The 24,687-nt window shown below is 32.4% G+C and overlaps 2 protein-coding genes and 1 long non-coding RNA gene across 4 annotated transcripts; 2 read left to right on the forward strand and 1 right to left on the reverse strand.

Moving 5' to 3' along the window:
- The first annotated feature begins 9,011 nt into the window (after nt 1-9,011).
- LOC114376885 (stem-specific protein TSJT1-like) lies at nt 9,012-11,105 on the forward strand. Its single transcript, XM_028335196.1, has 4 exons — nt 9,012-9,393; nt 9,629-9,869; nt 9,957-10,077; nt 10,566-11,105. The coding sequence occupies exons 1-4, from the start codon at nt 9,182-9,184 to the stop codon at nt 10,754-10,756; spliced, it is 765 nt and encodes a 254-aa protein (XP_028190997.1). The 5' UTR covers nt 9,012-9,181; the 3' UTR covers nt 10,757-11,105.
- Nucleotides 11,106-12,906: 1,801 nt separating this feature from the next.
- Nucleotides 12,907-15,896, forward strand: LOC114373442. 2 transcript variants are annotated; one of them, XR_003658402.1, is made up of 3 exons: nt 12,911-13,180; nt 13,374-13,551; nt 14,213-15,896. It is a non-coding gene; the product is annotated as an uncharacterized LOC114373442 (long non-coding RNA). The 2 variants fall into 2 exon arrangements; XR_003658401.1 differs by having other exon boundaries at nt 12,907-13,180; nt 13,374-15,853.
- A 370-nt stretch (nt 15,897-16,266) lies between these two features.
- Nucleotides 16,267-21,927, reverse strand: LOC114373441 (WD repeat-containing protein 44-like). The gene is made up of 7 exons (XM_028330905.1): nt 20,255-21,927; nt 18,790-18,880; nt 18,199-18,356; nt 18,064-18,115; nt 17,879-17,961; nt 17,596-17,689; nt 16,267-17,294 (listed from the first exon to the last, which is right to left on the reverse strand). Exons 1-7 carry the CDS (start codon nt 21,548-21,550, stop codon nt 16,696-16,698), a joined length of 2,373 nt encoding a protein of 790 aa, XP_028186706.1. The 5' UTR covers nt 21,551-21,927; the 3' UTR covers nt 16,267-16,695.
- Between the last annotated feature and the right edge of the window lie 2,760 nt (nt 21,928-24,687).

A 24,687-nucleotide genomic window follows, 5' to 3' on the forward strand; every position in this document is an offset into this window, starting at 1 on the left:
TGAATTATTCTCATATTATTCATGTATTAAATCTGAAAGTCGGACTTGAGAAAATATATTAAGAAAATTTTAAATTTTATATTAATTAAAAATAAAATCAAGATATAATATACGTTAACTTAGTTAAATTGAGACCCACATTACGAATCTTGTTAGAAATATGAAAATTGATGTGAAATATCATCGGTCAACGATATATAAATAATTTTATAAACTCTTATGGCTCAAATGAGGAAAAAGTTCCACTGATCCTTCCTTGTCCCTTGATATATACCTTGGTTCTTGCTGTTATATGCTATTATACCGACACATAAATCATATAGTGTAAATAAGTCAATTAAATAAAACCAGATCCGCATATTGGTTTAATGTTGATGGGCACAGACACGGCTTGATAGAGACTCGTTTGAAATGAATGCATGCTCAGACTACGAAAGAAACAAGAGAGAGCAAATTTCAAGAATTTGTAAAAATTTTGTAAAAAGTTTAGTGATGATAGGTAAATTAATTTTTAAAATTATAAATTTTCAACACAATTATAAATATATGGTACCTTGATTTTGAAAATAATTCTTTTTTTTAGTATTTAAAATTTAATATAACTTATGTTTATTGTTTTAATAAAAAAAATTAAAGGTTTGGTTAATTTGCCGCTATATTTTTTGAAAGAAAAATGCACGAAATTGGAAAGCATGCTGAAAGGACACTTGGCTTATCTTATCTATATCTATTATTTTGTTGTCCTCATTGATCCTGTGGAATCTCTCACATGCTCAGCAATCAACCACGCATAGGATACGTATGTACATTGAACTGCCTGTATTCTGATGCTGATACATCCATACATAATCTTCCCATGGAAAAAAAATAGGAAAGAGAAAGAACTTTTATTAATTATATTAATTAATTCAAATATGTTCACTTTAATTTTTTTTTTTTTTTACTGAAAACAAAATTTCTTCATAGTTAAAAGTCTTGAGATTAACCCTCAAAATATAAAGAGATAAAACTCTTGAGATTAACCCTCAAAATATAAAGAGATAGTTTGATTTCATTTGACATTCCAAATGTGATTTTTCATGTATATTAAGAAGTTAATTAATAATTAGTCCTTTAAAAAATGTTAGTAATTAGGGTTTTTACATCTTAAACATAATTTGTTACCAAAATACGCTAGTTAAATTTTATGTTACATGCTTTAATAATTGCTTGGTATATATGGGTAGGAAAAGTAGAAGAATAATTCTATGTTTGTATATATAAAAATTACTATCACAGGAATATTTTATTGTTTTTTTGAATCTGCATCAACCTACATTCACGTCTAAATGTTTAAATTGACATAGAAACAAAAAATATATTTACTTCAAGGTGACTTGTGTTGAAGTCATTAGACACCCACCCAAACATCTTATTCATGAGAGAAAATAAAATAATGGAAAAATATAAATAACTATATTTTTTATTTGATTCAAAAAATAAATATAAAAAAATGAGAACAAAATTGAATAGTTTATTTATACACATAACAGTTTTTTTTATTTGTTCAATTTAAATTATTAATTTCTCTCGCCCTTGTTTACTTCCCACCTTACCAATGATAGGTAAAGTTAGGTGTAACTTTATTCAAATTAAAAACTCCTATTTTCCAACTGTGATCAGTGGGAATTTCTTCCGACAGTTGTTTTGAAAATGAAACTCAAAAGAATAACCACCAAAACTATCGACATTAAAATAACCTTTCGTAAATGTCCTCAACTACACACGTTTTACATATTATATTCATTTGCAATCTTTTTCACAAATTAATTGATGACTTTTCACTCTTTTTTTTATAAAGAAATGTGAATCTAAATAATCTGCAACCTCTGATGCTTATTAAAACACATTACTTTCATTTAGAAGAAAAACCCGTCTTCAACCAATGCCACGTGATTCATATATACTTGGATAGATTTATTTTGTAGAGAGACTATCATACTGACTTAAAGGATAAAATAATTGAAGTTTAAACTTTATGTTTACCTAAAGATTGTACATAAGAATATGGCTTCATAATCTAACACCAAGGTAGAGTGAATTGTGAGTGAGTTATTCTCTGTTTATTCACTTAAAATGGTTGGTTCCGATGTACTCATCCAATAATTAATTTAGTTATACTTGTCCCAGAGGGCTAGCTGTCCTTGGTAGGTACACTCTGTCCATATATTTAATAACAATTATATTCTTTATTTAATATTTTATAATATTATTTTATTTATTTCTATTAATATCTTATTTCATATTTCCTTTTCTATCCGTGTATTTCTTTCTTTATCATATAAAAATGTACTGCAACTGTACGTACAATTTCTTTTTTAATAATGAGTATATATGTGGCCTTATTATACGAGACTTGTATGAGAATTATTACATGCATTACTGAAATCATTGCAAAGTCTGTAGCCTGTAGGAGTCCTTTAAATTGATTTTTATTTAATAGATGAACAAATAAATGAAATATATCCACTCTTAATTTACAATTTTAAGTAATATCGTGATATTGACATATTAAATTTATAAAGCAATATACATCTCTATGTGTACTGGTCAATAATATTAGTTCTAGAAACACACACATCAATTGTTAACTCACGATCCAAGACCCACCATTTCGATCTCGCACTTTTGCCAACATTGATTGAAAAATTCATACAAATGCTTCGTTGGAACACAAATACTATCTATTATTTTATCCAGTTACAAGCAATCCTACATATACCTACTACCTCTGCACTTTCTGTAGACGTGAACCAAGACACTGCTTGGTGTAGAAACATTTGTTGTTCATCATTTAATTTAGTACACTAGGCTAGTACTAGAGATTAAATTGACTAATGATTGTCAAATCTAAAGCTAAATTGATTGGTAATAATATTAATTTCCTCAAGTATATAAATTAATTACCAATTGTGAAACTCAAGGACTAAGTTTTTCTTTTTATCATGTATCAAGAACTTATTTTCCTACTGTTCATGTTTATAAACAAAGGACCTTAACTATTAATAAGTAATTCTTTTATTCTCTGTTAATAAGTCAACTGTAATAATTACTCTTAATCATCTGCACGCAACAGTCATCACTCATCCACCAATGAGAATTTTTGCTATCTTAATTCTTCTTATATTCAAATATTTACTCTAATCATAGTATTTTTCTTCCTCTTAATACTTCTTATCTTAATTATTTTGATGTCAGTCATTATCTAACTATTCGTTTTTACTAAAAAAGAACTTACATCAACACAAGATCACGGTGCCACAATGCACATAACTCTTTTCCTCTTGCCATCTTTTCAGACATTTTTATCAGTCTATAATAACATTTATGGTCCTCTTTAACGGATCGAAGCTGATGGCTGAAGCAACTTTAGGGGCAGTTTTCTCAACGAGCAATGGGTCCACTGTGACTTTTCAGTTTCAACATAGGTGTCATCTACGACTTCACTTAACTTTTTTTAAATGCCATGCATTTAAGAGATGACTTGTGACAATTTTATAATTCGTATCAGTATTTGGACTCATTATTCTAATCTAACACGCGATTTTGTATCAGTATACTATACTATAATGGATTACTAACACACACAAACACATGAAATGTGTACGTAGGTTGGGTTAATAATACACACACATAAAATGCATAGATTAGGTTAATAATATACTCACACACACCCGTGAAATATAGTTGGGTTAATAATACGCACACGCACTCATGAAATGTATATAGGTTGGGTTAATAATACTATATGCGCTTTTTTATATATATAATCTATGGTCCAAAAGTATTTTATTCATTTTTATTGAAGAATTGAACTCAAAGTGACTAATAGGCTAGTTTCTCTACTTCGTTATTACATAAGTTGATTAAATTTATAAATTCTCATCAATGTGAATGTTTTAAATTAAAGATTTAATTTTAGTATTTTTCTGAAAAATATTTTTCTAAATTCTCATATTAAACTGGATAGGCTAATAAATATTAGGCCCAAACATAGAGATCGACAAGGCTAATAAATACGGCCTGCCTAGTTTGTTAGATCTAAACTGGATTCAATAGAGAGAGTCTTCTATTTTATTGCATAATGTATAATTATTTTTTTGTTTAAATGAAATTTTGTTTTCTCTATTTTCAAAAATATGAAATTTTAGTTTTTTATGTTAAAGTAGAGATATTTGATCCTCCTATTTTTAAATTTCATAATTTTAGTTCTTCCTATTTTAAAATAGAAATATTTAGTCATCCAATTTTATAAAATTCACAATTTTAGAGCCTTCTACATTGCATGATAACCATTTTTTTTTAATTTTCAAAGGTAGTATAGTTTTTTTTCTTTTAGCGTAATGACAATGAAGTTCGAATCTGGAACCCGTGTAAGCTATCTAACCCTTCCAGCGCTAGGTTGGCCATAATGGATTAAGTTAGCATAGTAAGATAGTAACACACATATAGAGTGATTGATTGTAGGCCTTCTATGTATTACGTTGGGCTCATTCATAATATGTTAACCTTTATAGTTTGGGTGATGCTAATCGCACAGTCACTTTTTACTCTTCATGTCACCCACTTTTTTTTGTAATTTTTTTAATAAAAAAATACGTTACAAAAACTAGTTTCCATACTATAAAATGAAAACTAGTTTCTATAATATATTAAAACATTATTATATATATATATATATATATATATATATATATATATATATATATATTATAAAAACTAGTTACTGTATAGTTGGAGTTAAATTAAGGGATGTGAAGGTGATAGGGAGAAAGGGGTATTTTACGAATATAAAAAACCAAAAAAAAATTAGAAAAGTATGAAGAGCGAAAGAGGGTGTCAATAACACGAGCCTTGTAGTTTTAGTCCTTATCTTTTCCTTCCACACATCTGTGGTCCATTTCGTGCAGCTTTATTTTAGAGTATTAGATTGTAATATGTTCACTAGGACTTATGAGGCCTCGGCCTGTGTACCATTTGGATCTACGTTTTATAGCTTAAAACAACAAATGAAAAATCCAGTACAAGGCTATGAGCTTTGGGGAACTAAGTGGGGGTGAATTGCTTCATGCACTTTTCATATTGCATCTGGAATGATCGATCATATGGGAAGTGCAGGAAATAATTAGGGTGCTGGAAACAATTGCCACTAAGCCGGTATGAAGGCCCAAGTGTGTCCTTATTGTTTAAATGCTGAAGTCCATGTCCTTATTATATTTTTAAAAAAAATACTTCATTTCCATTTTCAAAAATATTAATGCACTATGACACTGGTCCAAAAATATATTTATACATTCTCTGTTCGATTTCTGTTTTTATATTTTTGTTTTTACTTTTTTCCTGTTAACTCCTTTTGCATTAGTTAAGCACATCATTCAAATACCTGTAAATTCATAAGTTTCCAAATAAAAAGTATGTCAAATTTATAATCTTAACTTAAGAGAATGTATATCATTTTTATTAAAACTCTGTAACAAATTTAAAATCTCAGTTCATGACATAAACATAAATAGATCATTCAGTAAGCGAAACCATACACAAAATCATATCTCTTGTAGCTATTGCTATCAAACCCTATATCATATGTTTACTTACAAGTAAAAATACTAAATATATCAATGTTTATAAATAGAAAGAGATCTTCTAACATCTTCCTTTTTTGATTGTGTATGAACCAACGAAGTATCACAAACTTTTTATAGGCAAGGAAAGGACCCCTTCTTAAAATCTAAAATATAATTGTTGCTTTATTATTTGGGTTCTCCATCAAAAGCCAAAAATAAAAAATAAAAATCTTTCTACAACTACTTAAATTTTGTTTATGAGTCACATAACAAATATATGCTAACATTCTTCCACTTAACTCATGTACTACTAATATAATCTTTATTTTGACAAACAAAGATGACTATAACTTGTTAACTTAAACTTGATATCATCACTAAATTAATTACATATAAATCATGGCGATTATATTTTAGATTAAACATTTCCTTTCATGAATAACAATATGTAACCCTTTCCTAGTGAAATATAGAGGCCTAAATTTATTGATTTAATTTTAATCCTTTCACGACTAACTTAATGTGCTCACTCTCATAGAATGAAAAAGATGTAAACTTTAATGCAAACACTTGGGTCCCACATGGATTATGTGCCTATATACTCAATAGAGATTAACTTTTCTTTGATATCTACTTTATGTCAATATACTTGTCTTGACTTTCACGTTTATTATTCTTTAAAAAAAATTAGTGTAAAATTATTTATTGACCTTCAATGAAATTCACAACTTTAAGACAAAAACCTTTATGCCTATCAATAATTTTATAGCATTCAATAATTTCTTTCCTTAAAATAGTTCTTAAGAGTATCACATACTCTCACTTATTTTCTCAAAATTCACTTCCACTTATTAAGAATTTCCACTCCCACTAACTTTTGGAATGTGAGTATAGGGTAATAAAATATAAACTCTTTCGTGATAATATAATATCAATGCTATGATAATTCTTAACTTGTAAATTTAAACCTTTTGGTACAAGATGTGTATAGAATTTACAAACTTTAATCCTTTCACGACTGACTTAATGTGCACACTTTCATAGAATGAAAAAGATATAAACTTTAATGCAAACCCTTGAGTCCCATATGAACCATATAAAATACTACAGCTAGCAAACTTTTATTGGATCATTGATTATGTGTCTATATACTCAATAGAGATTAACTTTTCTTTGATGTCTACTTTATGTCAATATACTTGTCTTGACTTTCACGTTTATTATTCTTTAAAAAATATTTAGCGTAAAATTATTTATTGACCTTCAATGAAATTGACAACTTTAAGAGTATCACATACTCTCACTTATTTTCTCAAAATTCACTTACAATTATTAAGAATTTCCACTCCCACTAACTTTTGGAATGTGAGTATAGGATAATAAAATATAAACTCTTTCGTGATAATATAATATCAATGCTATGATAATTCTTAACTTGTAAATTTAAACCTTTTGGTACAAGATGTGTATAGAATTTACAAACTTTATATATGAAAGATAAACATCATAATAAAATAGATCATGCCTATGAATAAAGAAATATTCTATCATGACATTTAGTCCATAACTTGATAAACTATTACTTCTCTATGGGACCAAGTAATAGTTCATTTATAATATTATATAGGATGCTATGACTACTCCTAAACAGGTAATCCATATAAGTTTTCATAATATGTAAAGCAAATGTCATGTTTACCAATGTAAAACATGTCCCTAATTTACTAATCTAGTAACATAAAACTTGCATGTAGACCAAAGTCTTACTCAATTAGATTCATAAACTAATCTTATAACAAAAGTATCAAATTATTTTCCTTTTCTTAATTTTTGTGAATAGATTAAAAAATATAATTTGATATTTTATCCTTATTGATTACACAAATATAACAAAAATTCTTGTGGATAAAAATTATATAAAAATATAATCAATCACAATATTATATTTAATTCCTCAATGTGATCTTAAACAATTTAATATATAAGGATAAAATGAATACATAACGAATACTTATGTGATTATTTTAGTGAATAAAATATTATATTTAGGTGAAACTGAAAATTATTGGATGAATTCAAAACCTTTCCTCTTTTTCAATCAGAAAACCTTGGGAAAGCCTGGAAATCTAATTCAATTGAACCATTGAATGGAGGCTAGCTAGGCCTTACCCAGAGTTAATCATCAGGTGTGGTGTCCACGGATGAGAAAAGAAAAAGGTACCGCTGAGCTATTTTCCCTGTGACAATTTAAAGCTCACAGAAGATAAAGAAAAAGATAAGAACGTAACATATAGTTTACAACTCCACAGGTTATAAAAAATACTGTGGCTTTGCTGACTTTTGTGTCACAATTGTCTCTCTTCGTGATGGCCTAGATATATCCCAATATATTTTTATTTATGTCACCTTGCAAAGTGTATCATTCATTTGCTTTTCATTTTCACTAATTGAATTGACATGATAGATAATCTTATTCTGATTTATAAATATGAAAAAAAATTATTAAAAGAATTTAATTCTTTAAATTTTGAACTGAGGGCACCTGATTAAAAAAAAACATAATTTACTAGTTCAAACTGATAACTTAACACCCTTTTAATTATTAAATAGCCTGTCACGTATATCGCTAACTATCTTATCCTATTTTGAAAGGTCGTATTAGCCAGTTGCCACACGCAATTGCATTTTGCTTTTAAAGTAAAAGCAGAAAGGCAAAAAGAAACAGGAAAAAAAATCTAGAAAATTCCAAGTTGAAGGCTTAAAGAATAATTACCTTGGTCATATCGCTTACAACAAGTGACTTTGCTGTCCAAACAAGGGAAACTGCTTCCAATTTCCCATGGTAATAGCAAATAACGTGGACTTTTTGGAAGGATGGATGACTGACCACATGGGGCCAAAACTGTCCTAAGAAACAAACAGAAAAAAGAGTTAAATTCTTATACGTGTTCAGAGAAAATTATTTTTCATTATCATATATTCTCACATAATATTTCTTTTTGAAATATGTTTTTTTGAAAAAGTTAAAAATTAATTTCTCGTTATACTGAATTCTATTTAATAGATTGATATTTTTTACTAAATACTATGTCATACATACATATAAGTATTTTTTATTAGACACAATTCTATTCAAGTTGAATAAAATTATAATAAAATTCATCATCCAGTACTTAATATTGCATATTTAAACTCATGATTTTTGGTTAAATTAAAATAATTTTACATCAGGTGATCTGCATGCTCGCTTGGTTAGTTTTAATTATGTAGCTAGTATTATAATTATTAAGGTGATAGATATATATTAATTAAAAGAAAAATACTTCCCGGATAAGATTAAGAGACTACATCTTGGAATTTGGTACTTATCCATCAAACTAGGACCCACGTCCACAACTTGGAACAAGGACACTTTAACCATTCCCAACATTGGGGTAGGAACTATACTAGGTAGCACATAAGACTATAGATAAATAATGAAGATGATCCCTTCTTCAGAATCCCTGCTTTCCTTTTTTGACTTAGATACTTCTTATGCAACTATAGTGAGGCTAAGAGTTGGTGCATAATTAATCAAAATGTTGGCCATATTCCACAAAGCTTTTGCTCATCCACCTGAAGAGCTGAACAGTCCTGCATCTTACAAAGGTTCCAAGAAGCCTAAGGTTCCTGAGGAAACTCTCAAAGATTTCCTTTCCCACCATCCTCACAACACTTGCTCCATGAGCTTTGGTGAAGCTGCTGTGCTAGCTTATGTTCGTCCTGATCAATCCTTCTCTCGTCATCAAAGGTTATGTTACATTCTCTTGCTATAGATCGATGATTTCTACTCTTAATTTTAATGTTACCTACACCTATTTTTTTTTTTTTTGCTTTATTATTAAGGGTACTTTGGCATATGGTCAAGTAAAGTTAGGTGTAAGTGTAATTTTACAAATAAATAAGGTGCAAGTATGATAAGTGTTAAATCATGGTAGGTATAGATTATAGAAAGAAAACTCATTTTGGTTTTCTTATAATTGCAGGTTGTTTTGTGGGATTGATAACATATACTGTCTCTTCTTGGGGAGCTTGAACAATTTGTCCCTACTCAACAAGCAATATGGATTGTCAAAGAGTACTGACGAGGCCATGTTTGTGATTGAAGCTTATAAGACTCTCCGTGACCGGGGTCCATACCCTGCAGATCAAGTGGTCAAGGAACTTGATGGCAGTTTTGCTTTTGTTGTCTATGACAGCAAGGTTGGCAGTGTCTTTGCAGCACTGGTATATATGCTAATCTACCATGTTTGTTTTGACCATATTTTAGTTATTCAGGGGCATTTAACAAAGATTGTTGATCATGCTTTGCAGGGTTCTGATGGAGGAGTGAAGTTGTATTGGGGTATTGCAGCTGATGGATCTGTGGTGATCTCTGATGATCTAGAAGTCATAAAAGAGGGTTGTGCCAAATCCTTTGCTCCCTTTCCAACAGGTACCTTTTGAACCATCAACCACCACTCATTGGTTTCTTATCTTGAAAAATAATTTTGGCTTAATTCCAGTTTTTGTCTCTTATTAGCGTCATTTTGTGAATTTGGTTTATCTACTTTTTTCTTCTCTTTTCAAATTTGCTCCCCTCACTATATTAATTATATAATTTTGGTATATTCGTTGATTTGACATTCAATATTTAACAAAAATGTTAATGTGACATGAATGTTGACGTGACAATTAAAATATTAAAAGATTGATCAAAGTTGTACAATTAAAATATTGAAAAATCAAATTTGCCAAAAAAAATAAATAAATGACAGACCAAATTCAGCCAACTGTTTGAAGTTTCATTACTTTAATTAAGAGGCTAGTATGAAATTTCAATAAAGATAGAAGCACAATCCTTTGATACATATTGAAGGAAAGGTAGTGGACTAATAGTATTACTTATGAGATCCATGACATGTTGGTGGTGGAATGATGCAGGGTGTATGTTTCACAGTGAAGGAGGTCTGATGAGTTTTGAGCATCCAATGAACAAGTTGAAGGCAATGCCAAGGGTGGACAGTGAAGGGGCCATGTGTGGGGCCAACTTCAAAGTTGATAAGTTCGCCAGAGTCAACAGCATTCCTCGAGTGGGAAGTCAATCCAATTGGATGGAATGGGACCAACATTAGCTTAGAAATAAAACCTTAGGATAATGTAAAATAAAAAAGTGCCATCTATGTATGTTCCTTTCCTAACTTACCATTCTGAATTTGTTTTGTTTTCTGCTTGCTTGTGTTAATTGTTTTCCCGTTTCCCTTTCCGGCATTGTACATATTGAATTACTTTTTCATACATGTTAATTGTTGATCATGGTACTTGTGAGTGAGAGAGATTAACACGGTTCAAGTCAGGAACTTCTGTATCACAGTGTTAAGATCGATGCACTGAGTGGGTCATAGGAATTTTAATGTAACATGGATGACATAATCTACAAAATGGAAATAAATGGATGAACAAGGGCAAACTTGAGTTACTGCATTCAATGTGTCAAACGGAAGTGCTTTAGCTTTTTTTTTTTTTTTTTTTTTTTTTTTTTTTTCTGAATTGGAAGTGCTTTAGCTAGCTTAATGCAATATTAACATTCAATAAAAAAAAATATTATGATAGCTGGATTTGTCTTAATTCTAAATTCCCACGTGAACTGAAATAATTAATTACAGTCTGCCCAGAAATATTGGGTACATGAGAAAGAAAAAAGAAAAAAGAAACATAAGTCGTTATATTATATGAGAAGGAAACTGTCACCGGTGCACTGGAATCCTAGCAAGAATATGGAAGCAGTACATACAACAAATATTTCCTCTTATTTCCTTTTTATTAAGACATTACAACATAATCTTTAGGTACAATACTAAACTAACTCAAAAATTCTGACAGCAATGAAAGGCAGAATATAAGACAATTTTCTCCATAAATATTTATAGGACACAAAAATAGGAGAAAAATAAAATAAATTTTACTAAAATTAATTTATGTACAAGATAAAAAATAGATTTTGAAGAATATGAGAGCTTCTACGAAATAGTTTATCTAAATTAACTTCCCTGTAAGAGTGAAGGAAGGACACCTGCCAAAGAAACTGTAACTTATCTTTAATCGACTGGATTAAACCAGTTGAGTTGCATTCTGAGAGTCTGAAATGCGTCAGAATCACAACCATAGCTCCAAGCCAGGTCCAAGTCCAACCCATGATATATAGCTAGAATTCTGCATGTAAGATGGAAGTAAAGCCCAAAGAAACCGCAGAACCCCACAATCCACCTCCCATAATATTATACTAATTATTTTTTATTTCTACTATTTATATTAATTTTATTAAAATATTTGATTTAAAAAATAAATTTATTTTTTTTATATAAAATAAATATATATAAAAGTATAGAAGTATATCTTTTATGTCTTTTAAGTACTTTTAATTTAGTAACCTAGTATAATAGCCTTTTACTTTCAACGAAATTAACTTTCATAATACAAACTTTTCAACTAACAAAATAATAATCAGTTAAAAAAATATATTATTAAACATACTTTTAACTTAAATAAGTTCATTTCTCACTCATAAAAAAACTTAAATGAGTTGATAAATTAACTAAGCATTTTTTTTACAGACTCAAAGAGATTAAGAAAATTTCATGTTAATATATATTAATTAATTGTTTGGTGGTTAACTAAAATAAAGTATATATATATATTTAGATTAACTTATTTAATAGAATGATAATTTAATTTAATTTTGTTAATATTATAGAAAACTTTTCTATGACTTCAGATAAGACGCCTAGTGTGAGAATCTATACTTCAAAGTTAAATAGTTAACCTTATTCTTTTTAGATTAAATTATTTGTTGGTTATAATTTTATGATTTTTATCTTTTTAATTCTTATAATTTAAAAGTATTCTTTTTAGTTTCTGTGATTTATATTTTAATTCTCTTTTAATTCTTGAAGTTTAAAAGTATTATTTTTAATCTCTATAATTTATATTTTAATTCTCTTTTATTACTCCTGTAATCTTAAAAATTATATAAATTAAAAAAGTAAGAATCTTGAAATTATAAAAAGACTACTTAAAAAATTACAAAAGACTAAAAGAAAATTAAAATATAAATTATAAGTACTAAAAATATCACTTTCAAATTATATAACTAAAAAAAATAAAAATCATGAAACTATACATAAAATAAGTAATTTAACTTTTTTTTAAAGCTATTTAGTAAAAAAAAAACCTTTTAAAGCTATTATTCTCAATAATGCGTGTATTAATCGGAGCGAGAATGTTTCACTTAACCGGCTAACCCAAGTTTGCCTCCTTTAATGTTTCACTTAAACCTATCATTTTCTGAATTTTTACTCAGCCTTTTGAGGTACTTTTAACCAACATACTGTGATACACAGTATTCCATTTTCCAGCAAATTCTACCCTGCACTTTACGCTTCGTGGCAGAGACCACTGACCAAACTCCACCAACAGACTCTCTCACTACCCTTCTCTCTCTCCCTTTCCAAACTCTCTCTGCAAAGTTCCAAGCATCTGCTTTTCACCTCAAACAATCGGTACACATAAGCTACCTTCACAAAAAATCGCTTTTTTTTTTCTTTCCTTTCCCTTCGTTTTTTGGGTCTTCGAGTTTCTGGATTTCTTTAAATTGTCGTTCTTCGCTTTTGGGTAGACTCAAGTTTGTAACTTTCGCCATTTTGCTATGGTGGGTCGGTGTGTAAGTGTTTGTGTTTTGTAATTGTTATTCAGGTGGTAAGGGAGACATTGGGGTCACGTGGGAAGCGTGCAATGATTATTCCCTTTACACGGGAGCTCTTGGGACCGCATAGCTGCTTTTCAAGGCCTACCAAGTAACCAAGGACGGGAATGATCATAATTTGTGCTCAGAGATTGTTAAGGCTTGTGATTCTGCTTCAATGGATTCCCGGTACTCTCTCTCTTTCATGCATCAGAGGCTATTATAAGTTACTATGACTTAGCCATTATAAAGGGTTGGTTTAAACTTTAAAATATAGGATTTTGATTTTAGTTGTTAAATGGTTGGATTGAAGCACAATGGTGTGCGTTGCTTGGATGTCAGCTTACTTATTAGTTAAAATCTTATGTTGTCTGGTCATGCAATCGGGAAATTTCCACCCGTGTTTTTCATTTTTTGCATGAGACCATTTGTATTCTCTTGGTACGATAATTATGCTCGAGTTGGGTAAGGCTACTGTAGGTGACGAATCTCCCCTTTTAAATATTTAATGCAATTGCATCCTCAAATTCAAGTTGATCTATGCACTCGGTGGTATTTTCACTAGTGTTTATGTCTTGGGTTTAATTGAATCAGAACTACAAAATAGTATTTGGAAAAACCTAAACTAAACAGTTGCAGTTTTCTAGTATACATTTTGGGTGTGTGTCTCTATGTATAATTTTTTATAGCCACCATGTTTCTGCTATAATCTGCAAGACCCTCAGCCATATTTTTTTAAGGAAGATCTTTGGCTTGTTGACATGATCTGCCATCTGCCGTTTAATAACACTGGTTCCGGCCCAGTGTTGAAACTTGAAAATGAAACTATTTTGGTTTAATTGAGTTGCAGCAAAGTGACATTTATCTGTGGGCGTGCTGGTGTTTGTGCTCTTGGTGCTGTCATAGCTAGGCATAGTGGTGATGAAAGACTACTTGACTATTACCAGAGGCATCTTGTTTTATTCATTTTGTATCCTTGTGATAATTCCAATTTACACATCAAATCCAGTTGTTTAACCGCGTTTCATATTTGTGCCTTTGCTTAGAACAGATTGGGATACCTCATGATTTGCCCTATGAGCTATTGTATGGCAGAGCAGGTTACTTATGGGCTTGTTCATTCTTAAACTAGCATATTGGTAACAACAAAATACATACTACCCACATGGTAATAAGGCCTATGTGCTTCATGATGTGTCTCATGGCATTTTTACTGTGCAATTCATTTTGACAAGATGAGTTTTTAAGTTCCATAGAGATCAGTTGCGGATGAAGTTACTATGGCTGGCAGACAATTAGGTCGCAAAGGAAGATGTCCTCTGATGTATGAATGGCATGGGAAGAAATACTGGGGTGCTGCTCATGGACTTGCAGGAATTATGCATGTTTTGAAGGACATGGAACTCAAGCCAGATGAGGTGGAGGATGTCAAGGGTATGCTACGATACGTGATTAACAATCGTTTCCCTTGGGGCAATTATCCCTCCAGTGAAGGAAGTGAAAATGACCGTCTTGTGCATTGTTGTCATGGTGCTCCTGGACTCACTCTTACCCTTGTTAAGGCAACGGAAAAGTTATATTATAGGCAATTCAGTTGGTACTTGAGTAATTCGTTTTTGAAACAACTTTATTTCCCGCAGAAGTCATATATTCCTTTTACGCCTGGGCACAAACATGAAACTGAGTTTTACTTCTGGTTTTCTTGTGTTTTAAATTCCAGAAATTATGCAATAATTTTTTAGCCTAATTATGAAACACATGTTCACATCTCATGACTATATTCTTTGCCATAACCATTAGGTTTTTGGGGAGAAGGAATTTTTGCAAGCAACTGTTGATGCAGGGGAAGTAGTATGGAAGAGGGGTCTGCTTAAGCGAGTCGGGATCTGTCATGACATTGGTGGGAACACCTATGTCTTTCTTTCTCTTTAAAGAATGACAGGAAATGAGGAGGTACTTGCATAGGGCCAAAGCATTTGCTTGTTTCCTACTTGATAGGGCACAAAAACTAATATCAGAAGGAAGGAAAGATGCATGGAGGAATAAAAAACAATGATCAAGCGCTTTAAAGGGTAATCAGATTTTTCCTAGTCCTCAAGCAACAGGCGCGCAAGGAGGAAATGCCCCAGATGCTTTGTCCGTTTAGATCTTTTTGTGTGTGCAGGAAGAAAAAATTAAATGTGGGCTAAGCCCAGCGAGCTGTAGCGGTACCACTATCAAACTACGAATAACTAGCCTAGAAGGCTAGAAGTCGAGAACTGTGGTACTACTGTTCAAGAGTGTATATGATCATTTCTTTTAGGAAAGAGTGATATGATATAATCATTAGGAAATATTCGAAGAAAAAAAAATCATCATGAAATATTGATCGGAGAAAAACAATGATGCGTTGATGAATCCTAGATAAAAATACAAAGAAGGCCCAAACCTTATACAATAGTTTTAACTTTTAACAGAAGATTTGGTATGCTACCATACCATGTATGCCAAATCCGTAAGATGCCTGTCTCAGCACAGCAATGTTTCGGGAGTTCTTTACATTTCTAGTAATTTTTTATTTAAAGGAATTTAACATTCGTTCACTGAAATGAGTTTAATTGTTGCACCAATGAACGCATGAATCTAACATTTTGATTCTTTGGCTAAGTGAGGTAATCAGATCAGGTTTCCAGGAGCATTGCCCTATCAACTCTTGCAGAGTTTTCATTGAGTAATTTGGAATTTATAATCGACATACCCCACACTTGAGCATAATATTCAATTATCATCATCCCGACAAATAACAAGTTGGCTGCTTTCAATTAGGAAAAAAAAATTCTTATGAATTTTTTTCAAGTTTATTTTTCTTGTGTAAATAAATTTCTAGACTGAACAATGCCACTATAAACACTTGCAGCCATGCTGTTTATTGAATTTGATTCACTTTGGACAATAAATTGTATTCCATGACAAATCTCAAAGACAAATAAGTGTAAAAGAATCATCATTTCTAATTTCAATAAGATTTTCCCATGCTCGCGTTACTCTACAATTGCTGATTACATCCATCGGTTTCTAAATTCCTGGTGTAAATTTTTTTTTCTTTTTTTGGTTTTTGTTTGACAATGTTTACCCCTTTATCCCCCCAGTGCCTGGATGGAAAGGCAACTTATCTTCATCCAACGCACAAGAACAAGAAAATAAATGGAACCCCGCTAATATTACAAATCTCACCCCACTTTTCTGTACAGGTTTTCACCAAACTAATAGAGAAGGTGAACTCTGCCTTCTGAGCTGATATATCATCAACTCATTCTCCGCCATGCTCACAAGCATGCATATTCTATCACACCTCTATATCCGAAGTGGTAATCCAAAATTTTGGAAAGTTCTTATTTCCCCTCGGAGGCCGGCAGTTACGATCACCATACCCCAGGCTGACATTTTTTGACTTACCCCGTTAGAGAAATCCATGCTGACACGAGGGCTTTGGTTTCTAGTAGCCAGAAGAAGTTTTTCCTCTGGCCATGTTGCAGAAATTCTATCAAAAAAGTAAGTATTTGTTGCACTTGCAATGGTTGCATGGCGTGGACTGTTGCTGTAACCTGATGCAGATCTTGAACCCTCAGTAACAAAGTTCTCCTCTACAGGGGTAGGAGGATGGTTGGCTGATGCGACTTCATCAGCATGGTTATCAAGCTCGGGTTGTTCTCCGGATAGCGTATCATGCATGTCCCATGCATCACCCACACCAGGCCAGGGAATGGCCACTGACACATCTTTACAGTGAAAATGTTCATATGATCGTGTGACAGTGACACCTTTAGTTCTGTTAGGCCTGCAATCAGCTTCGTTTTTCCAGATGTATACATGGGAGTCCTCACTAGCCGCGACAACATATTTACCATTTGCCGTGAGGGATGCTGAAATTGGGCTAGTGGCATTCCGAAAGCCTGCACAAAACTTGCATCAGTTGATCAGCAAGGAAACAAATATACTGAAGACTTGTTGCCATTTTGACAAAGTTGAAAAGTTAGTAAGACTGCTACTTTCTTCATCTGTCCAAATAAATATACCATACACGTCTGATAAGAAAGAGATAAATATCAGCCCACTCCAGACAATATTAAAAAAAGTTAAAAGTTTAGAATTAAAAAAACAAATTTTGATGCAGATGAAAGCGGTGTACCAAATGGTTTTTTTCACTAGTTATATTATATTTCAAATAAATTTTCACTTGATTTAATTACATACCTTTAAACTTATGAACTAGATCAACCCCATCAACCACCCGAATTCGTGAGTCAGCAGATGTGATAAGTACTTCTGATGAACTTCCTGGGGCAAACTGTTCATAAAATTCAGTTAGGACTTGGGAAGACGAGCATAAACATTGTGACTTAGTCAAAGCAAATCAAACTATCGCTGTACACCCTCCTGTTTTATTTTACTTTATTTTTTCCCTGTTCAAAGTTTTGGATGGTTACACAAAAAAGTAGCTTCTCTCATAAAGCACAGCAGTAGATCATAACATTACCTGGAAACCAGTAATTTTCTTGTGATGTGATTTCTTTTTCTTGTTCTGCAGATTGATCTTACTTTTCTGTTGCAACTTATTTTCTGAATGAAAAATAAAAACAAGAAGATAATCAGTGGCCCCACAATCAACAGAAAATAGATGAATAGACAAAGCTTGAAAAATAAAAAAGTCTCTGACAGTACCAGATGTATTATATAAATGGCAGCTACCCTTGTATGAACCAACCAGTGCACCCTGCACCAGAAAATTTAACCAAGTTGAACATAAAAGTTGAATTTTAGAGTGTTCAAATAGGTGCATATTAACCTTGGACCAACCTGACCATCAGGTGTATAACAAGCAGCAGTGACCATCTCATGTAGATCGGTCCAATCAACAACTTGTCGATCAGGAATGCTCCATATGCGAACCTTAGCATCCAGAGATCCACTAATGAAGTATCTATCATCAACAGGATTAAACTGGATGCAAGTTACTGTGCCAGAGAGAGAAGATTGAGGCAAAAGGCTTAATTAGCAAAGAACAAGACAGGGGAGGAAGGGAATGAAACTGTTTTCATTGCTAATAAATCTAACCCACCCAAGTGAACATTAAACAACTCTTGTACAATTAGTCCTATCTAGGATAAAGATGATATTTAAATAAAATGCCTGTGCGCCACTATGTGGTTATCCAATCCTCAAAGACGGGGTGTATATTGAAGTATATTGAGTAGGGATAGGATGAACTCGGAATCTAATTCAATTTTTGGTAGGGAAGAAGCAGAAGAAATATGGATAAAAAGTAAAACAAATAAAAGTGTAAGAGTGTTCTGCCATTTTATCATAAGTATCCCATATGACTTCTACTCAGATTATGGGAGAGCAAGGACAAGAGCACTGCAACATGTAATCACTGAATTTACTCACCATAGTCACTGTGTGAAAATATTTTCAAACAAGACTTGCTGGATAGATGCCACAGCCGCACAGTTTTGTCCATTGAAGATGAGAGCAAGTGCTGAGCAAAATGGGGGAAAATATATTAAAAGGATGATCTAAAAATAAATGCATCTTGATTAAGATTTCTAGAACACATTGCACTGCTTTTTGACAAATATTCAAATTTTAAACATTTCAACAGACATTAATAAAAAAATCTCTTAACAAAAATAAATACCCCCCCCACAAGTAAGCTTTTCAAAGACCACATTTGAGCCTGCAATAAATATCAATCGTTTCAATTGATTCTTCCAATTTCAGTCACTCCAAAAGGTGCTCATCCTAGTCCCACTAGTGTTACTCTATCAATAAGATATGACTCAAACAGGGATGCTAAGATTTAAAATGAAAAATACAAAATAAAAATTTTGATAAAAAGTTTCAAAGTTAAATATGGTTTCATTAAACAATATTAATTAGAACCAGTTTCAAATGCCATTAATTTGTCTAAACAGTGGGACTGACTAAGTCCAAAAACAAATATTATTCGGTACGTGTAAGCAGATCAATTTTAAATTTTCAAACAAAATATAAGGAAAGAAGGGGAGATAAACAAAGATTTCTTATTAGGGAGAAACAAGCATGATTACAGCAACTTAGTTTAGAAATGCTTCAGGGCCAGTTTGAGTTTTGACTTAAAAACTTACATTGGTAATAATGATTAATTGACCTGTAGATAAGATTAAAACAAGATCATATAGCATCAATAACCCATATAAAAATCACTCCTAAGATCATATGGCATCTTAAACACGAACTGCCATCCTGTAGTTTACAAGTTAACTCTCCCTAAATCGTTTTTAAATTCCCTTTGAAGGAATGCCTAGAACAACAATGCAATTTCGTAGGAAAAAGAAACCGATTTACAAACATTAAAATCAAAAGTTTATAAACCAAAAATTTCAATCTGCAAGGGGGTATGAAAAAAAGAAAAAGATCCAGAAATCTTTTCACTGGGACATAACTTTATATACTTGATATCCTACAATTCATATTACAATGACTCAACCCAAACTAGAAATAGTCTAGTAGCTTTTGTGCACTGCACGTTAATATCTCCCATGATGTAAAAATCAGAAAACACTAACAGCAGCTCCCTTAAATAAGAAAGCCATTGTTGCCTCAACTGCATATATTAAACATAACAGAAAACACAATTTGAAATCCATATTTGTCCCTTGCCACCTTTTCAGCCACTTGAAAACCGTCCTACTCCAATCAATCATACAAAAAAATCAAATCTTTCTGATATACAGATAAAAAGTAGAAAACTAACTAAAACTGTCAAGTAAAAGCGAATTGTTCAGTTAAGCGAAAAATCAGGCAAGTCCAAAATAAGAGTGCAGAAAATAACCTTTAAAATTACAGTGACACATTGAAATTGAAAGCTAACCTGAGTTTTAGACCATGAGAGGTCAAGCACATCATGGAGATGTCCCAGGAAGGAGCAAACTGGTTTGTCAGTAAGCGCAAACACGGTCTGTGGCACCACAAACTGGTCCAAGCTCAAGGACTTCCTACTCACACTCGACCTCCCCTTCCTTTTCCTCTCCCCATCCCCCAGCGGCGACAGCAACCCCGCCGCCCCCGCCATTGGCTCCGGCGACCCATTCACCACCAAAAACATATTCACATTCCCATCTTCACCCTTCTCCCTATCCAACAACAACAACTCCCCCTTCCTCTCCCCCTCCACCACCTGCCACACATGAATCACACAATCCTCCCCGGCACTCGCCAAATACTTCCCATCCAAACTAAACTTAATGCTCCAAATGCTCCCACTATGCCCCCGAATCTCCTGACTCTTATACAAAGCAGTCACCTCCTTACAACTCTTCCCATATTGCTTCACTCTCACCCTCTCCGACCCGTGAAACGCGCCACCACTGCCCTCCTGGCTGTCGTCGGTGGCGGAGCTCGACCGCCTCCCGCCCTTCTCCGACGACGTGTCCCTCTCGTCGCTACTCCGGCGATCCCTATACCCCGCCACCGAACTCGCTACACTCTTGATACTCTTCAACCACCCGGTCCCCTTCTTCTTCGCTTTGGAACCACCCGCATTGGAATCAACGTTCGCCTCTTCAACATTCTGCCGCCGCATCAGTTCCTGAACGATGGGGGAATGCCCCACCGTCATTTCGAATTCTTCCATCGTCAATTGCCGCCCCGTAGCAACCTCGCGCAGATTCTCCAATTCGTTCACGACGAACTCTTTCCCGTTATCGAGATCTCGAATCGTGCAGAGCTCTTCTATTGGTGGTGATGGTGGTGGTGGTGGTGGTGGTGGTGGCGGCGGCGGAGGCGGTGGGGGGGGTTTAGGATTTGGTGGCTTGTTAGGGTTTGTGGTGGTGGTGTCGGATATGAAACGGAGAGGGGACGCGCGATCGCGAGGGATTGGGCGCGTGAGGGAAGAGAGTCCAAGAGAAAGTAAAAGGCGCGTGCGGCGTTCTGAAACGGAGGAGGGTTGGGAGATCCATATGTCGTAGTTGGTGAAATTGGGGAGGGTGTCGTTTTGGTGTTCTTCGGCGTCGTTTTCGTTGTCGGAGTTGGAGTTGGAGCAGGAGCATGAAGAAGAGAGAGAGAGTAAACGGTCGTGTGAGTCGTAGAAACAATCTTGGTCTTGTTCTAGTAGTTGTTGTTCTTCTTCGTCTTCGTCTTCTGTTGTTCCTCCCAGGGCTTTGCTCATGGTGCGAGGTGACGAGGAGGACTGGGAAGAATGTTGTTGGGATTGGGCATTCCCATTGGCAATGAAAATGCCTCTCTCCCAAACAAGCGTCAAATCGATGATCCGATCACAGCGCCGATCGGATCCGATTACCCGACTCGACCCGAATGAGAGCTTGCTAACAGAAAAATGGAAAACAAATTTCTTTTGAGTTTTACAGATGCAAAGTCACAACTCAGAATCCGATCTTTTTCTTTTTATGGGCCTATGTATCATATAATCTAATCTCCATCTACCTCTCTCCGTTTTGGTTTGCTTTGTGTCTCTGTTTTCTGCGGCTCTTTCTTCCCTTGGGCTTTTCTAACTGCTAACAAATAACAATTTCTGAATCGGTGACTCAGTCACTTAATCAACGCTGTTTTTTACTTATTTATTTCTAATACTAAATTAATCAATGTACCGCGTTTTCTTTAATATAAAATCGCAATTCTTTAAACAAAATTAATTATTGAGTCATGCCAGTAGTGGATTTAAAGTGGAGTGTTATATATTATGCACGTAACGTGACTCTGGCTAGTATAGTAGTAGTATTATTGTTTAAGAATTTTTTTAAAAAGTTCACTCTCTCAATTAACTAGAAATTATTTTATATGATAATAGTTGTTGTAAAAATTAATAAATTATATTAATTCAAATATGTTATTTATTATTCGTTGAAATTCAATGGGACTTGCAAAATTATGATTTTTTCAGTAAAAAAGAAATGAGATTATGTTATTATTTTCTGGGCGTTGGGAATTTTTTGTCCAAAATAAATAAAGGATGTTTTTTTTTACTTTTTTAGGAATCAAACACATGACTATACGCTTAAGGAGTCTAGGTCTCACTTGAACTAATTATTATTGTTTTTTACTTAAATTTTTGTTAGTATTTTTTATGCATTGATGTTAGAAACAAATCAAGTATATGCGTAACTCATTTTAAAAAAAATAATAAAAAGGAAATAATATAATCTTATGAGAAATATTTTAATATATTTCTAACACCACCTAATTAATGGAGTAATTATTATAGAATTATTTTAACTTAATAAACAATCTCAAGTTTAAGTCGTAACTGCGTTAAATAACTTAGAGGAAAAAAATTACCATCAATAATAATTCTACATTGTTAGAATAAAATTGACTCCAAAATAAAATACATGCATGGTCTCTAAACAAAAGTCATATAATATAGATCTGATATCATTGTTATTTGTAAGTACTTTCAAAAGGGGAAATAATACAAACATTTTTATTTTGTTGCTTAAAATGTTTTGTCATTCAGTAAGGAAAAATCAATCTTTTAATACATAATCTGTTAGTGTATAATCTGACGGCAAAGACAAAAAAGCCCTCTATTATATTTTTGTCATAGACATGTTCCATGCATATATGTTGATTCCCACCAACAATCCCATTTGCATCATCTTTTCCAAATTATTAATTTCAATGTCAGATTTTCTTTCTCTTTTCTATATATAATAACTATGGGGGGAAAAAGCTTCTTTTTTTCTTTTCCAGCTTCTTTGAAAAAAAAAATAATACACTTATGACTCAGATTTATTTGTTTGGTGTCATGTGAATATTATATATAGTATATCCTTAAGAACATATAAGCACGATTTTCCACGATTAAGTTCAAAGCAACAGCGCTGTAGATAGTAGTAGATCTCCAACCAATAAAAGTTTTTGTGTTCCTCAAATAGTTTGTGTTTCTCAAAAAGCGTGTTGCAGTTTAGTGAGGCATTATAATTGTGTCTTGGATTAGCACTCAACAACATATTTGTTTTATTTTTGGCATTTCAACGCTGCCATCACAACAAAGACATTTACGAGAGGAATTTTAGGGACATTTGATTATGCTTACTGGGGACAAATTAAAAGGTAAAGGTGTGTCATTATGCGATATAAACACTGTAACTTTGAAAAGTGATGACTTCCACCCTCCTTACAAGGCTCACCTGAATCATGTATAGGTAGGGATCACTAAACCTCTTTTGTATAATTAAGATTTAAGGATGATGTATTATATTGTTTATTTTAATTAATATATATGCCATCTTTTCCTTTTAACTTTTTTGATTATTCATGTATGTTGAATATGATTATAACTCAAACCCATGTTATCTTTTTTCTTTGAGCAATAACCCAATTTATAATTGCTGATCACTTATGATTATTTTAGTTGCTTTTGAAATGGCTAATGGAAGGAAAGTAATAATTGTTTTTTCTTAGACACTCAATATCCAAAGTTAATTACATGAGTCTCTAGTTAATCTGATCATTGAACTTAATTATGACTAATTTGAATTATGCAAGGGAGATCCAATTAAAGAGATAAAGTCCTCCCATATGTCCATTTTCTCATTCACATGATTTTAAGGGGATCCATTAATAAGGGTATAAAGCCCTCCCAAACTCTCATTTTCTTTCTCATATACATAATTTGACCCTGAGATATATTACTTGAAAAAATTAAGTTTTTATCACTTTGACAAATAGGCATTGGTCATGGAAGGGATTTGTACCCAAAAACAAACAAAGAGGATAAAAAAATAGGTCTGCTAATTAGCTTTACACTTATGTGAAGTTTCTTTCCCGCATAGATTTGTTTTTTTTTTTTTTATATAATGACAGCTGCACGAGAACATTGAGAAGTGAGAATTATTAGAGGCATAATAAAAGATCAAGTCTGGTTTTTTTTCAATGACTTAAACGAGAACATGTGAGGAAATTGTTTTAAAAAACTTGTACGTGTAAGCTTTATATTAACTAATTGAAATTTTTGTAGCTTTCTCTAATTTCATGAATAAAAAATTAAGGTGAATTGTTTTTTACAGAAATTTAAGGTGAAGTAAGGAGATTCTTCTTACTCTAATATCATGATAAATTACTAATATCCTAGATATTAATTAATAGAGGTTTCCTAAGTCTAAACTTTAGTCAAGCATTTGATATATGTGTGCGATCGAAAATAAACCAATATTGCTGACAACAAATAAATGAAGATATAATTCTATGGCACTAAATAAATTCCATTCATAATACAAACTATAAAACAAGAACTGCCATTCCATTTTTTATCTAATAAAGATATAATATAATTAATTTGCATGC

Source organism: Glycine soja, chromosome 11, assembly GCF_004193775.1.
Source record: "Glycine soja cultivar W05 chromosome 11, ASM419377v2, whole genome shotgun sequence".
NCBI lineage: Eukaryota > Viridiplantae > Streptophyta > Magnoliopsida > Fabales > Fabaceae > Glycine > Glycine soja.